At 37.1% G+C, this 18173-nt stretch overlaps 1 protein-coding gene across 1 annotated transcript in view; it reads right to left on the bottom strand.

The window, feature by feature from the left end:
- LOC129264522 (BTB/POZ domain-containing protein KCTD3-like) overlaps positions 1 to 18173 on the bottom strand; it is a 28912-nt gene that overhangs the window by 2706 nt on the left and 8033 nt on the right. Inside the window, exons 6-12 of the mRNA XM_064102545.1 lie at positions 17707 to 17871; positions 16645 to 16929; positions 14050 to 14253; positions 10761 to 10877; positions 8535 to 8705; positions 1922 to 2077; positions 502 to 598 (exon numbers count right to left, since the gene is read on the bottom strand). Coding sequence (XP_063958615.1) covers positions 502 to 598; positions 1922 to 2077; positions 8535 to 8705; positions 10761 to 10877; positions 14050 to 14253; positions 16645 to 16929; positions 17707 to 17871 — 1195 coding nt within the window. The remainder of the gene's footprint in view (positions 1 to 501; positions 599 to 1921; positions 2078 to 8534; positions 8706 to 10760; positions 10878 to 14049; positions 14254 to 16644; positions 16930 to 17706; positions 17872 to 18173) is intronic.

Below are 18173 nucleotides of genomic sequence, written 5' to 3' on the forward strand. Positions count from 1 at the left end.
ACATTAAGTGTTACAAAGAAATTAACATTGATCAAATCCTTGACTACTGGGTTACATCAGTTTAATTCATAACTTAATTTTCTTTTTCTCCTCACACAGTCTTCTAAATGATTTCTCCTTCTTTAATACATTTCTCATCCAATCAAACCTCATTCAAATCCTCCTCTTGATATTTGTTTTTCTTTCTTTCAACTTATACATATGTATTATCAGACACACACACACACACACACAAAATTGAAAAAAAGAGAAAAGTGCACAGACTGGTCCTTGTAAGGTAAAGTGTCCAAACCCCCGGGGGAAGGGTGTGGGGAATTTTACATTTAATGGTATAAAGACCATTATTTGAACTCTTATTTATGTTACTTATTGTGAATATACTTCTTATATTATCCATTCATTCATTACTCTTTTCTCCTTGCTCCCATTATCATCCATATGCCCTTGTTATTTTTTTGTATTCTCTATTCATTATCATTCAATGAATCCAATTATTCTTACCTCTGCCCAGTAGATGATAGTCTAACATAGACTTGGTCGGTATCTGGGACTACCTTCTGAACAAACACTTGTTGATCATCCCTCTCTCCAAATGGCCCTTTATTACAAATGGGGGAAAATAAAACAAGTTAAAGTGTAGATAAACTTAAACATAAAAGGCGTTTAATGGTAGTATTGTGCACATATTAAAGCAGAGAAAAGTACTATGGAGAACAGGGCATGGTGGTTTCCAAATTCATTAAGTTTATACCATTCCCTGAGACAATCAATTGGTCATATCGTCGGCGGTCATCCGAACCGTCGTATCACACATGATGACAGTGCAAACCCATTTCAGAGAAAATCGACTTCAAAGTTTACTGTTATTTTCACAGTTAGTTCTCCTGCCTTACAACATATTCATTGCTAGAAAAATACATGGTTGGAAAGACCAAGACAATTGCTTGACATTCTTGACATTGGTATCTTTATTTTTTACACAAACCAAGGATCAGAGAAAATATCGCAAAACAGCTACATGCTTATAATTTTGGTTCGCGCGGTTTATATTTTCCCTGTACAAAAACGCCATAAGTAAGACAACAACCCTGATCACAATTTCAACGCGCATGGGCAGTCAAAACGTTGTATCGCCTTTTCACGTGCAAAGTCAATGCAATGCCGATACCTGACCGCGCATTTGTATATTAAGTGCGCGCAGCTGTTGTTTGCTTAATTGCTACAGTACACGTTTCCTATGGGATTTGCACATTTTATCAACAATTTGCATGGCCTCGCCATGAAAATCCCCACAAATCTCAGAAACTACCGATAGATTGCTGCCTAGAAATTTAGTTATGAATGAAATAGGACTTGTACTTTCATTTTCTGCAAAAATCTCAAAATCGATCTTTTGACCAAAACTGACTGATACGACGGTTCGGATGAACGCCGACGATATTTATTACCATACTAAAATGATCATATCCACTGAGGGGCAACAAAGAGTACATACAAGTGTGCCAAGTGTACATTGTCTCTTTGTGAGCTTATTAAGAATTTGGTGATGATGTCACAAAAAGAACAATATTTGGAGTTTTTGAAGATTGGATCTTAGCAAGTATTTGGATCCTTAAATAGCAACACAGGTAATTGATTAAAGAGGTTCTTTTAAAAAATCATACAGTTCCTACATCCCCCCTCAAAAAGGCAAAGGTCATCAAGGAAAAGGTGCTTACTGGCAAACTTAGAACTCTCTTATAATTAAAGAAAAAAAATCTTCAAGAAAAGACCTTCTACATTGGTTATCGTAATATAAAACCCCTCATATTTCAGGCAATCTCTGTTTTGTACATGTATATGCTGTATATACTCATAACCGGAGGAAAATGAATTTTCTTTCCAAGGACAATAAATGCTTATACTCATCCTGTTTACTTACCAATGTCATTGCCAGCCTGATGGCAAGGATATGGCTCTGAGTCTTCCAGAGACAATACTTTAAAGGAAGCCAAAGGAGTCGACCCTGGTTGAGTAGAGATCATCCCTCTGAACCGGGTCACCGTCCACGTACGGGCGTGGTTGTACTCAGAACAGACTAGTTGGGATAGAGCAGAAGAGTAATTGTTTTAATGTTTGTACTGTCAGTTGTTTATGATTTAGTTAATTTTCAGGAACTCGTAATAACTTAATTGCAAAGGAAACAATATGGAGTAATATTTAATAAAATATGAGATGAATTCTGTAAAAGTATTGACTGTCAATTGTTTACATTTATGTTTTATGTTTGTTTACTTAATTTCCAGGAGCATATAACATCATACAACCTGACATGTTTCAACATTATTTCACATGCATTTATAAACATGCACAAATTGTTTATATATTTGCATGTTCTTTGTTTATGTTATTTTAATCCAACCAACGGAGAATCACATATAAACTGTATAAGGGAATGATAACAAATCTTGAAAGGAAAAAAATATATAAACAACCAATGCTCGTGGATTGTATAGAAAAAAAAATTCATATCTAAAAACTCTCAACGGTTGTTGTACAATTTTATACAAATAAACCGGCTAGAGTGTATGTGGCAGGAGTAAAACGAGAGAGAAGGAACATGGAAAATATGTCAAACTCGAGATGGCTCTATCCCATATTGTATTTTTTTTAAATACCATTAAGCTAATCAACAGTTGGGACGTGGAAATCAAAACCATTCAAGAAGAGGTCCTCCAGGTCAATGAATCCAATCAGGCCAATGACATCGAGGTCAATGACCCTGACCATGTTGAGGACAACCAGGACGATGCCAGGGATGAGGGCATCACATTCAAGGCTCGCTCCTGCACTCCGAGTGACACAGAAGAGATCCCGGAGGATATAAGCAGTTTTTGATTTCCCCGATCAAGGTTTGCTTAGGGTTGCCTTTTGGGTTTAAAGATTTACACAATTAATGCAAGGTGAAAATCATAGGGTACCACTCCCATCAACACTACAAGGCAGGAATCATCTGGAACCGCTTCCACCATCAAACCAATACGAGAAAGAGCACTATAAATTGTGAAACAAGGAGAACTTCAGGTAAAGATAACAGTAAAAGTGTGTCAGCATGGGGGGGGGGGGAGGCCTTTTACATATTCTTTAAAAAATGTTTAAAAGAATCCCAGGCCAAAAAATTGATGACTTCTAGGCCTCCAAGAGTGGTGGGAATAATGGACTACCATGCACACCACTGTTTATGCAAGGCGGGAATCATAGGGTACCATGCTCACCATTATCAACACAAGGCGGGAATCGTCTGGAACCGCTTCCACTATCAAACAATTCACGAGAAAGAGCACTATAAATTGTGAAACAAGGAGAACTTCAGGTAAAAATAATATAATAGCGTGGCAGTGTAGGGGGGGGGGTAAAGGCCTTTTACATATTCTTTAAATAATGTTTAAAAGAATCCCAGGCCAAAAAATTGATGACTTCTAGGCCTCCATGAGTGGTGGGAATAATGGACTATCATGCACACCACTGTTTATGCAAGGCGGGAATCATAGTGTACCACGCGCACCACCATCAACATAAGGTGGGAATCATGGGGAACCACGCCCATCACCGTTACTGCAAGGCGGCATTCATAGGGTGCCACGCCATCCACCATCACTAAGAGGCGGGAATCATCTGGAACCGCTTCCACCATCAAACCATTCACGAGAAAGAGCACTATAAATTGTGAAACAAGGAGAACTTCAGGTAAAGATAACAATAATAGCGTGGCAGTGTAGGGGGGGGGGGTAAAGGCCTCTTACACATTCTTTAAAAAATATTTAAAAGAATCCAAGGCCAAAAATTGATGACTTCTAGGCCTCCATGAGTGGTGGGAATAATGGACTACCATGCACACCACTGTTTATGCAAGGCGGGAATCATAGTGTACCACGCGCACCACCATCAACACAAGGTGGGAATCATGGGGAACCACACCCATCACCATTACTGCAAGGCGGCATTCATAGGGTGCCACACCATCCACCATCAATAATAGGCGGGAATCATCTGGAACTGCTTCCACCATCAAACCATTCACAAGAAAGAGCACTATAAATTGTGAAACAAGGAGAACTTCAGTTAAAGATAACAATAATAGCATGGCAGTGTGGGGGGGGGGGGTAAAGGCCTTTTACATATTCTTTAAATAATGTTTAAAAGAATCCCAGGCCAAAAAATTGATGACTTCTAGGCCTCCATGAGTGGTGGGAATAATGGCTTATCATGCACACCACTGTTTATGCAAGGCGGGAATCATAGGGTGCCACGCGCACCACCATCAACACAAGGTGGGAATCATGGGGAACCACACCAATCGCATTTAATGCAAGGCGGTAATCATAGGGTGCCACGCCAACCACCATCACTACAAGGCGGGAATCATTTGGTACCTCCCTCACCATCAAACCAATTCATGAGAAAGAGCACCATAAATTGTGAAACAAGGAGAACTGGAGGTAAAAATAACGATAATAGTGTGGCAGCATGTGGGGGTGGGGGGGGGGGGGGTAAAGGCTTTTACCAATCCTTAAAAAATAAGAATCAGGCCATAAAAATTGATGACTTCAAGGCCTCCGTGAATTATTCTTTTCTCCAAATACGATATCTCCTGACATAAATTAACATGAAATTAATTTATCAACAAGACTTGCCCTCTAATTTTCCTTCATATTCTATTGGCTTTAACAGAGGAAGAGATGCTCCAACAAGAGCTACACCCTCCATGCCCTCCTGCAAGATTCCACCATTGCCTTCTCTACAAGCGTGCCCATCTTACCAATGGTTGGGACGTTGTATTAAAAAATACCCGAGAGGATGTCCTCCATGACCCTGACCATATTGAGAACAACCAGGACGATAATAGGAATGCAGGCGTCACTTTCAAGCCTCCCTTCAGCACTCCGATGACAAGAAAGAGATTCCAGAGGATATAAGCGCTTATAGATTTCCACGATCAAGATTTGCTTAGGATTTCATAGGTCATCAGACTTTACAGAAGACCAACTTTTGCTTCCATTACTTCTAAAGGCAGATCAACCTAAATAGTTGAAGACATTTTTCTTGTCAATAGAATATAAATGGCAAGTTGAGTTCCATTCAATTTGAGCAGGTCTATGGCAAAAGATCATGGGCGAACATCACCTGAACTTTCACCTCAGATTGGTGCCATCCTGCTGTATCAATTGTTTCTTGTTTTTACATTTCATGTCCTTTCTGTTTCTTAGTGTTTGTTACATTCAATTCATCTATATTTGTATGTTCTTTGTTTATATTATTTTAATCCAGTCATTTGGATGCAATAGAGAGGGCATAACAAATTTTGAAAGGAAACAATAATGTACATAAAAATTATTTCTGTTTAAAGGCTCTCCTCAATGGTTGTTTTGATACATATTCATACAAACAAAATATCAGCGGGTATGTGGCAGGGTTAAAAGAGAAAGAACATGGAAAATATGTCAAACTGATATTGCTCTATCCCATATTGAAATATTTTTTGGGGGTATACATTCGCCCTATCATTTAAAAACGCATTTTGTTATAGATGCCATTTATAACTTGTATTGAGATTTCAGTGATTTGATCTTTGTTCCTTTCCCGATTATTTTGTTATTTCCTGATCAAGGTGAACACAGCAAGGTCAATGATAATCAGGTTGACCAATCGGACATGGAAAGACCAACAACCATGAATTCTTGGATGTTGTCCAGGACGATGCCAGGGATGACAGGACGCATTCAGCAGGTGTCACCTTCAAGGCTCACTCCTGTACTCCGAGCAGTGACACAGAAGAGATTCCCAAGGAGATAAGTGCTTAAAGATTCTTCTGATCAAGGTTTGCTTAAAGTTTCATTTGGGTCATCAGGGTTTACTAGTATACCACATTTTGGTTTCATTATTTTCCCAAATTCTGAAGTTGGATCCTTCATATTCCGTCGGCTTTAACAGAGGAAGAGACACTCCAACACAAGACATACCTTCTTACAGGATCCCACCATCATCTGCTTTACAAGCGTGCTCAACTTACAAACGGCTGGGACATCGTCCTTAAAACTACCAGAGAGGAAGTGCTTCAGGTCATTGACTCTGAACAGGCCAATGACATCGCGGTCAATGACCCTGGCCACGACGAGGACAACATGGTTATTGTAATACAATTTTAAACATATAAATATCCAGCATATATGTGGCAGGAGTAAAGATAAAATGAAGGATATAATGAAAAATATGTCAAACTGAGATTGCTCTTCCCATATTGTTAGATTTTTTATCATTAGGCCTATTAATATCCTTTATATTTAATGGCATTTTGGTATAGATGCCATTTATTACTTGTATTGAGATTTCATTGATTTACTCTTTGTTCCTTTCAAGATTATTTGTAAATTCAAGTCCATTACCAGCTTCATTTTTATTATTTTTCTGTTTACAATTTCTTTATAATTGATGGGAAATATGGCAGTTTCATTCCTTTACATTAAAGGTTAAAACACAGTCATTGATGAGCAAATACTGAACTTAACATCAGTCAACCTGATAGAGGCTTGGAAAATAACATTACAGAAAGTTTGAATGGTTTTAGGATAATGATTTGAGCAAAACCATTATCATTTGTTTAGGTTTGAAATGACCTCTCTGAGGTGGTCTTCCCAATGTAGTGGGCAGTAACTACAGCAAAGGTAAAGGGATGGCTTCTGACAAGGGAAGTGGAAGCATGAACAAGAAGACAGATGCTCCTCCTCTGAGGAAAAGAGGAAAGGTGATAACTAACAGATCCTGCAACGGCAGGGGACGGAGAACATCTGACACTGCGATGTATCTGCTTTGGTGAACAGATCAAGAGACATTTGTCCAAACGCCAGGAGCATGAGCTTGAGAACTCTCTCAGGTATACCCGCTACCTGTTTAGCTGTATATTTTCACATTTTGTGATTCCATCTTTTTATATTCTTATTCTTTGTAATAATAATGTTTTTCTTTGTTTTGAATGATGTACTGATTTGCTTTACACCTGTTTATGTAAGTTTGAATGTTCCATATGGACATGCTGAAAAACAGCTTAATAGCTGATAGCATGTGTTTTTTTTAATCTGTATTATCTCTAAATAACAGGGACAGAGATCATCTGACCCTGTGATGTATCTGCCATGGCAGATGACCCATGAACCATCAGGTCAAAAACCAGCAGTGTGAGCCTGTGAACTCAGCTAGGCCAGCTTACTGTGAGTATATGCAGGTATGACCCTGGCATTTGGCAAGGTATGAATACCTCATAGAACATACTGTGCATTGAGAGTCAGCCAAAACCCATAACTAACATAGACAGGTCTCACCAGGTTGGAAAAATACTTTCTCCAAATCGCGATGTGCAGACCAGAATCTCCCATGGTGTAATAGACATATTCTACCAGGAGAACATTCTGTTACAATTCAAGACACCAGAGTCCGCCTTCAGGTCTCTCATTCACTTGGAATGAGAGTAATCTCTGACATAAAGCACACTGTGCACTTGGAGTCAGACAAAATCCACTAGGCTACTGGCAAACATTACATTGGTGTTTCATTGGATGGGCTCTCTGTCAAGGCTACACTACATGTTTCTGGAAGGAATTCTGAAGTCGAACTCATCAGAAGACAAAGACCTTGATTAGCAAAGTACCAAAAGAAGAGTACATGTACATGGGAAGAGCTTCACATCATCTTTCTCTTCCTGAAATGGACACAAAGGAAATGATGACCTTCACAAAACGTTCACCTTGCAGTGATAACTGCACCAATCCATGTCAATGTTCCCTTTACAAATGCTGTCTCAATTGTAAAGACAAATGTGAATGACCAAAGGCAGGTAAGTTGATATGTGCATGTACAGAAGATGTAACTCCTTTAACTGATTTCAAGTGAAATTCACTATGCAGACTTCAAAAGAGAGTCATACGGTAGCCAACAACACAACACTGTGATATATTGTATTGCATAGTTTGTTGATGAAATGTCTTCATTAACAGAATACTGCTGCCAGACTGGTCAAAAGGACCAAGAAATCTGAACACATAACCACAATCACAGTCACTTCAAGGACCAACAATACAGGAATAGATTTAAAATCATGGTTTCAGCTACCATAGAATTACCGGTACACTATCTCCATTTCTCTCTCGAACTTGTCTCTATTTTTTTTAACCTGTCTCACTAAACTCATATGTTTAATGGATTTAAAATCCTGAAAATAATTAGCCAGTATTTGATCCAAAAAAGGTGGACTAAAAGTGATTTTGGTGTTTATGACATGATTTATGAGTGGAAAGATTGGGCTATGTATTGATTTTTAAGTTGTAGGCCTAATTATACACCATTTGAACTGCTGGAAGACAGGTGGACCTAAATCTGTCCTGAAGTTTCATGTGTCATGTTCTTATACAGATCTAGCCATTTTTGTTGCTCTACAGGTGCATGAATGTTCTTTGTGTAGAAAATTATCGGAGCCATTCAATGAGAGAACACATTTAACTTACCAGAAACCAAGTATTTCTCTGAAAGCATAACCTTAGTGATAGGATTGCGATGAACGGTGAAGGTCTGGAAGAGCTGAGGTCCTTGACCGACTGTTTCTGGGTGCTGGACGATGACCCGGACCTTGCCAGAGCTAGTTCCATATGCTATCTCAATCCAGTTTCCACTCAAACCTACATAAAAAATATAAGTAAACGTCGTTGAATTGTTAATTTCATTCTTTTATTTGCAGAGGGTGAGATAGATCTGTTGACCCAACATCCATGTCTTCAAGCTGCACAATAATGGATGATTGAACAATGAACAAAACAAAACAAAACAAATGAGAATATTTCATGTTGGTTTTGTAACGCACCATAAAAAACATGTTTCAAACATATAATTGATAAATCTATTTTATGAACTTTTGGAATTGAGATATGACTAACAAAGCTATCACCACTGAAAATTTATTTAATCTTGCTATCAATTAATTCCTGAAAATATTGAAACACTCTCCACTAATTTTCCCTCCATACATGCTCTTGGGAAAATCAGTAGTGAAAGTTCAATACAATTTAATTTTCACACGTATGTTCTTTGCTATTTTATTCATTGGGTTTTTGAAGTGAAGGAAAACTTTTTAAAGCCAAAGCATTCAGAGGTTTTGAACATGAAAGTATCGAACAAAGGACATGTTAAGTTAAGAGAATCAACGTCTTAAAATTGTCATTAACAAGTGAAAGACATGGATTGTGTAATTAATTTTCCCCAAAGATTTGGTTTTATCGAGAAGAGCGTCAGGTGCAAGCAAGCGTCATATTGATAGTGTGTACAAGGTAAAGTATATCATGACTTTGTTCATTGATACTTGTGTTTGAAATTTTTTTTTTTGACAAGTATTGTTGTATCCCCAAAATAGTGCAATAATTATTGTTATATCTTCTTTTTCTTTCAGATCCACTGAGAGAAACGATGAAGATTTGAGGCTCGGTTCCAGTGCAATTGACAGAAGTGTAGAAACAAGAGACAGATTTCCATCTGCCATGAAACCTGGTTTGCCCAGTCGAATATGAGCATCCGTAAAAGCCTTCTTTTGGTCCACTGTTTTATTTACTGTCATTAACTACCCAACAGAGACTCATTAAAAAAGTGATACAGCAGCTAGAACATCTTCTATTTGTAGATCTACTCAGAATCAATCATCTGCCACTATTGCCAGCTCTACATCTACTAAGTCAGTGAAGTGCTTGAATATCAGAGGATGTGCTTCTTGTAGCGATGTAAACATCGGCAAGTTTTTTCCCCCATCTTCTCAAATGTTTTTCTTGCTTTTTAATGAATTTGCATTTGAAAATGATATCAATATCGTATAAATGTCAGAAATTAAGTCGTATCCCATTTACATGATATAGGGCTAGGGCCACTTCCATTGACGAGTGGATACCATGCGCGACCATGAGATCTCAAAAAGCACCCTAAACACATATTTTCCATATTCTAACAATGCACCCCATAACAAGTATTGGTGTGTGAAACCCTACCCTTAACAAGTATTGGAAACAAAACGATACTATTGGCAAATATTCCCTGAATTGAACCCCTAAACAAGTACAGCGATATTTCAATTGTTATATCACGGACGTCGGTCGTCGGTTTTACCTTTACCTACATCATTGGGTTTAGTACAGCCCCACTTGCGCAAATCGTACTCTAAACACGTAGTGTTGACTCTTAGGGCAAAAACTACATCATTATTGACCTTTATAAAACATTTTAGTCTTGATTTTTCTATACACTCGCAAATTTGACCCTAAACAAGTAGCTTTCCTATCGAAAATAGATACCCTTTTTTTCATTATTTTAGTGTTTTTGACACCCTTATTACGTTACGTACGTAACGTGCCCTATCTTGGAAAGACATCCCTTTTACATGTTTTTTGGGTCGCGCATGGTATCCACTCGTCAATGTAAGTGGCCCCCCCCCCCCCCCCCCCCCGGGCCTAAATCTTAAACATCTATCATAAGATAGTTGAATTTACATGTACATACATGTACACTAAGTCATAGATACATGTCTGCACATTTACATGAATAACCTTTTTATTTATTATTTTCTCACTTTTTTGTTAAGCATCCCTTTTTCATAAAGGGGGCATATGGAACTCTAGCTGATAATATCATCAACTTTACAAGTCAAAATAGAGTCAGACTTTCCCTTGAGGAATGGTGAAGGAAACATGACTTACTGCTTTTTGGTGTCAGGTACACACTGAGAGCTGTGACGGCATCGTTGGCGGGGTCCTTGTATAACTCGGTAACCAGTAGATCCTTGTCTTTGATTCTCAATGGAAACTTTTGCATATCTTTATTACGAAAACAAAACATGAAGCAATATAAGTTCAAAGCACAATCAATGTTTAACCAAGGACCTAGTCCTGATGAAATAAGAAAAATTATAGTACCCATTTCTATGAAATGCTAGTGTTGGTTGTAGAGGAAGACCATCTATTAATCAGTGCTAAAACTGTACAAGGAAAAGGGTGGCTCAGTCTCTCATCACCAATAGAATCAACAAAATGGAGAAAAGGAAGACAGGACAAATTAGGGAGACATGGTGCAAATAATAGGTAGCTTTCTATCGCCAGACCGAACGTCAAGCTACTACGAGTGACGTCATATTTTGCCACTGCGCATGCCCGAAAGCTTGCTCTCACGCCGTCCCCTGATTCTGACAACGGGAGTTGGGGGAAATTTCCCTGATTCCACGTTGCGGTGAAAGCGACAACGTGAGTGCAATTTCTTCGATCTTTACTTGTCCAAACAATCGGATTAGGTTGGTTCATAAAATATTTTGTTGGGAGGGCTCTAGATATGAATCAATCACCATGCGATCATATTTTTCATGAAATCGTTTCTTAGATCATGTAAATTGGAGTGAAAGTTTTCATTTCCATGATAGCGTAAGTCATGTTTCCCAGCGGAAATCAACGAGGCTGGCTGCCGGGCAGCACGTCGGCTGAGTAGCCTATAGCCAATATACTTTTAGCTATCGGTGCAACGCAGGTATTTCGTTTATGAACATTGTTAGGATTGAATTTTGTGTTTATGGGTATTTTAAAGAAAATACTTGGCACTGTAGGCTTAGTATTTTCTTAGCCTGCAGCAATTATATCCCGATTGAGGAGTTTGTCTTGCCTGCAGTAACAGGAAGAAGAAGAACTACTTGAACTTACTTAGGCCTAACAAAAGTTAGTATTTTTAAGAAATATCTCTAGCTCCGTGTAAGTTCAGCCGGCGCCTGATGTTCGCCATTTCGGATGGATTCTGAACACTTAGTCACGTGATATAGCCGAGGGCCCCGTAGTGAAAATCGAAAGCGCTTCTGCGAGGTCTGCACAACCTAGATATGCACCAGTTAATTTGTAGTAGCTAACGTTCGGTGTGCGGGTAGAAAGCTCCGTATTGTCTTTATGTACATGGAATCAAAGAATCAAGCAACAAAACAAGTGGACACAAGCAAATATATGTTATGGCTCTTTATTAAATAAGATACTGGAATACAAGTGATGACACATTGCTGATGAGGCAGCATATATGATCTGCCAGTATTAATTCCATTATTCCATTTTGTTTAGTCAATTTCTGAAATTTTTGAAATTGTTTTCATTCAATAGTTTACCATATTTCATGACACATTTAGGCTTTGATATATATTTCATCATGAGATCCATATTTTGTGATCAAATAAAACTGGTACATATTCCCAATTATCTATTTTTAACACATCACTTTTCAGTTTTCCTGTGAAATTGGCGGCATTACAGGCTGCCACCAAAGGCTACAGTGCACCTTTGTATTCTTTTGTACTTCTTTAGAAATCTAAAGCTACATAAATTAATTTGCATTTCATTGTGACCCCATCAGTCCATGAAATAACCAATGTAACAGATGAATAACATGTTGGAATGATTACATAGTAAGAATGTTGAACAAAAGATTCAGATATGAATATGTAATGGTTGAACACATCTGAATGGGAAAGGAATGGATAGAGAAGTAGGTTGAAAGTCAACTGGAAAGGATGACAACATACACACAAAGAATGTGAACAAAGCTGGTAATGAATAATTGTACTGAATACTATTGTACTGTAGCTTAACAAATAAAATGGAATCCATATGTCAAATAACGAAGATGAATAGCATGATGGGATGATTACATACATGTTGTAAGAATGAAAAGAATCAGATGTGGGAATGTAATGAACAATCTTAATAGGAAAGGAATGACTAGAGAAGTATGTTGGAAGTCAATTGTACAAAAGAATACACAGGTGCACTGTAGCTTTTGGTGGCGACTTGTGATGCCGCCAGTTTCATGGGAAAACTGATTTGTATTAAAAATACAGAATGGCAAATATTTCCAATTTTATTTGATCACAAAATGTGGATATTAGCCATGGGTTGTGTGGTCCAGTGGTTAGAGCATTGGACTCATTATAGGAAGGTTGTGAGTTCAAATCCCCGCTCTGCCATTGTCTCCACTTTGATAAAAAGACCTGAGAGTAATATTTGTCTTATAAGGTCAGCCGATATGACTGATTAAAAGACGTCAAATGTATCCTATGTAATTGGTTATAAACCAGCTTGGCATTGAGCAGCAAAAATGCTGTCCTGCCGAGTTCCTGCGGGAGTTACCATAAACAGAAACATTTACCACATGACAAAATATATCTCCAAGCCTTATTATGTCCTGAAATTTAGCAAAATATTGTATGATATTAGTTTCAAAATGTGAATTTTCTTACAGTCAAATGAGTAAATCCTATTTTCACTGGATGAAAATACTGTCTGTGTCCCTATTTTGCTTAGAGACTTCTAAACAAGTATTTTACACTATGAACTCTCACATCTATACCATTTTTAAGAACCAACATGAAATTAAAAAGAAAAAAAAATCCTAGAGCTAGTATCTGTCTTTAACTTTGATTACAAAGCTTAATATGATTACTTCCACCTCTTTCTCACTAACACACAAACATAAAAAACAAATTACATGTAGACAAGACAATTAGGAACTAAAATATTACACACATCTAGCTAGTTTTCTGAATAATTTACTTTCAAGCAAATACATGTACCACAAAGAACAACATTGGCTAAATACCATTTTTAATATTTCTATTTTATTTTCCTGTTATGTACCATTTTTCTATCTTGTGGAGCATCTCCTGACTTTGGAACAGAGGGTCGTGGGATCAAACCCCGGCCACGTGCTGTACTCGACCAAGGTGAGGTAAAAGCAAATGTAATTCCTTGAAATGCATGTGCGCTGTAAGTAATTATGGCCACCGAGCTAAAGCCAGGGTAATAGTATCCAAGTTCTTTGAAAGCGCGTAGAGACATAAATAATAAAATTTATAAATTATAATAAAAATAAATAAAAAATAAATAATCATAACATGATATGCGCTATAAAAGACCTGTTTATCATTATTAGTAACGAATAAGATATTTGATAATTGACAATGCTCACCTATGTAGTATATAGATCCATTTGTACATCCAAGTAACAGGAAAGACCCTGCCGTGTCATAGCTGGCTATTGGATTGACATCTTGAACCTGCCATGTCTGTGTCAGGGCATGCCACACCCCGACCTTGCCAACGTGACTGGTGGCTACTAGCTGACTACCAATGAAGAAAAGACTATCCACCTTCACACCAAGGTTAAAGGTCCCTATCAAGCAAAGCAAAGACAGGTAAATATGAATTTCATTTGATCAACACAAGGGGACAGTTTCATTAAGCTTTTTGTAAGTTATGCAGGACTTGACTGGTGACTATTTCTTGTACAAAAAGACATATCCCTATGTAGCTTACTTAGCACATACAAACACGCTCCTTACTGACAGGCCTCTAAAAAATTGTTTTCATCACTTGCCCTCTCGGGCAAGTGATGAAAAAAAAATTTGCTTACCAGATAGAAAAAAACTGCTGGCCCAATTTTTTAAATAATTCTTTTGCTCTTAAATAATTTTCTTATGATGGTACTACCCTTAATTTTAAAGGTCAAGAGAAATATCTACAAATGAGAATCATGTAGTAAAGAACACACATATAATTTTAAGTCTATTTTCAGCAACGTCATGACATCAGTTCTTATTGCCATCACACACGTGGATCTGCTAATTTTTCCTCAGTTTCACTAGTAGCTTCACTCACACTACCTTATAAAACTAAGTCAATGCCGATAAAGACACAAAAAATTGCTGATTTCAGTCTGACGGCTCATTATTTACTCGGTTGGGAATGATCACGAATCTTGAGGCTGAATTACAAAGTTTGCAGCAAGCTCGAGAATCAGCTGCCTCGCTGATGTAGCGTTGATTTTTTTTAATGCTCTTTAGCCTTTATTCAGATATCACATTGTTCATACATACAAGGGTAATAAATAAAATATACAAAATAAAATCAAGTACATGTATACAGCAATATAACAAATAAAATATTATACATTGTGATATACATTTTTTGAACAAAGATTATCATAACCCATAATACAAACAAAAAACAGTTATTTTCACTTGTATTTACTGTATAATAATATGGTTTTGTATGATGAAAAATCCAAACATAAAGACTTATTAAGTTGTGAGCAGATAGTAAATAATTTGTTTGTATTAAAAAAAAATGCTTTTTAGCCTTTATTCAGATATCACATTTTTCATACAAACAAGGGTAATTAAGAAAATATATGAAATAAAGTGAAGTACATATATACAGCAATATAACAAATGAAATATTATACATGATAAACATTTTTTAAACAAAGATTATCACAACCCATCATACAAACAGAGAAAACAGTTATTTTCACTTGTATTTACTGTATAATAATGCAGTATTGTATGATGAAAAAATCCAAACATAAAGTCTTTTTAAATTCTGAGCAATTAATAAAATTAATATATATAATACTTTGTTTAATAAGGATGTGAATAGACTATCCCATAATAAAAATATGTATATATTTATATCTCCATATTTTGTAAGTCTCTACGTTTATACTTAAACAACAATCTGAATAAAGATTATACATATAAAACACACAAAAACAAAACATCAACAAAACCAAAAACAGAAAATGTGAAAGGAGAGCAGCCAAACTGAAACCCATCTCCTTTATCTTTTACCCATAATGGCATCTTGATATATTTTATAATATTGAATTACTATTATTCCAATACTATACTATAAATCATTTTATACAAAATAAGCTTTGTTGGAAGATAATCGTATATATTTAAATTGATGGGTAAGGATCAGTGGGAGAAAGAGTTTGAAGAAAGAAAAAATAAATAAATAAACACTTGAGTGTAATTGACTCAAACCGACAATTGGGAAAATTTTTCCCATTTTGTATGGTGTAGAGTCAATTTATCCTTTCTTTTTGCCTTTTCATATTCAATCTGATTTGACCTTTTAACAGCACTGCATATTTCTTTACATGTAGGGACCCTTTCCAGTTTACGGTTATTGTAAATCATATATTTGACCAAAATTATTACATGATTTAATAGAGAATTGTGTTGATGCATGGAGCATGCCGTGTGTTGCTGCCCTCTACGTTCGTTGGTCATCGGCAAATTGTGCAAGATAGTAGCACATGCGCATAGCATATTTTAGAACGTAAGATGGCAGCCCCCCCATAGCCGTTCTTCGAACGAGTTACCTAGCGATGAATTATCGGTAAACTGGCGCTGATTTTACATGTTTCCAATACTGGTTTGACAATGTATGAGAGATAATTGGCTGATAATTGTGATTTATCCAAAAGTTATTGAAATTTACTGTCATTTCATTTTTTCATTTTCAAAACAACCACTTGCCTGATTGGGCAATTGACTTTGAGAAACGCTTGCCCACACGTCATTTCCACTTTCCCCGGGAAGCGGGTTTGTCGCGCCCTGCCGTACAAACAGCATTATAAAACACTACCCAAAAAGTGCTTCACAGAGATTGCCCAAAAATGGAACTATGAAGAAAAAATATCAATAAAATTCCTTAATCTACCAGTCAAGAACATAAATCTACAAATATATCCTGGAAGAAAAATAAACAGTCTTACCAATTTCCACTTTCTCCTCTCCTTCATTACTGCTCCACATCCTGATCTGGCTACCAAACGCCACGGCAACCATCTTCTCCCTGTTCTCAATATGGGCTGCCCCGCCCACCTTGGGGTTAAGAGCGACCCTGTGCACTGTCTGCTCCAGGTGGGGAGACTGGAAGACGAGATGCCATCCCGTCGACTCCTTGATGCGGTAGCAACAGACAAAGTGAGCATAGGCCAGCACGATCCAGTTGTGGTGGCCGCTGACGATGAGCACTCGGCGTGGATCAATGCTTGCATCTGTAGCAAAATATAGATAAACAAACAAACATCATAAATATTTTTTCTGCTTCAGGGGTATCAGCATATCGTTGCTGAGGTGTTAAAATCTCCAAATTAAAATGTTTTAAGGACGGTTTAGAAAAGCTTTTCTTTGAGTTATGAAATAAGTAGCAATATTTGTTTGCATAGGAAGAGTTAGACTATTCTAAGCCAATAGGAAGGTGCCATCATTGTCACATTTCTAAAATACAGCTTTTCTGAGCTGCCCTCAGAATCTTTAAATTTTGAGATATGTTCCAGGTTTAAACACTAAAGGACAATATTTATTAAAATGCAATTGATCAGCAAAATATGAGATTTTCATTGACATATTTATTTTATTTATTTACAAAATGTATGTACAGAATGTTACGGCATTAAGATTCACATTAGGATTCTCTCAGTCAATCAGATTCCATAATTTCAGCAGCTTATAACAATTGTCAGTGTAAATCACCGACTAATCACTTCATGAACTATTCCCCTGGAGAGCGTTTCATTCAAAGATATGTCAGTGACTTTCACCTACTAATTTACTCTCAGCGAATCAGATGCAAGGATGTGCAGTAGTCTGCATGTCTCAAGAAATGCTCTCCTTAGGGCCTGTTTCATAAAAACTTGTTTTAACAACAAATTTGTTATAACAGGTAAAAGCTACTGAAATCCTTCAATCTGATTGGCTGATAGTAAATTTGTTACACAAATTGTGCATGTGCTATCATAACAAGTCATCATGAAATGCTCCCCTGTCCTTACCTAGTGGTATATCTAGATCATGCTTGGAATGTCTGATATCAATCGCTGAGGCAGGTCTTTGATCCCGTCCTGAACCCCCTCTGGATCCCGGTCTTGTTCTGAGCTCCGCCTCGCTAGCGAAGCTATACCTCTGTTGATCTATCAAGTCATGTCTGACAGGAAAAGCTGCATGTCAAAAGAGAAAACAAAATGAAAAATAGACAAAATGGAACACTATAAAGGCCATAATTACAATTTTTTGCTTCAAACAGTCCCAGATAGATTGGGGATGTCTGTAGGAAAATGAAAACAAGCATTTTAAAGACAATGAATAATATTTTACAGGTAAAAATCTCTTGATTCATAGAGAATGTCTCTAGATGCTTCCCTAGACATCCCATAAGACTGGTAATCAGATTCTGGCTTGCCTGTACAATTTGACTTTCAGAGAGCTAATTATACATGATTGATAATGGGAATTGTACATT

This window comes from Lytechinus pictus, chromosome 7 (genome assembly GCF_037042905.1).
Source record: "Lytechinus pictus isolate F3 Inbred chromosome 7, Lp3.0, whole genome shotgun sequence".
NCBI lineage: Eukaryota > Metazoa > Echinodermata > Echinoidea > Temnopleuroida > Toxopneustidae > Lytechinus > Lytechinus pictus.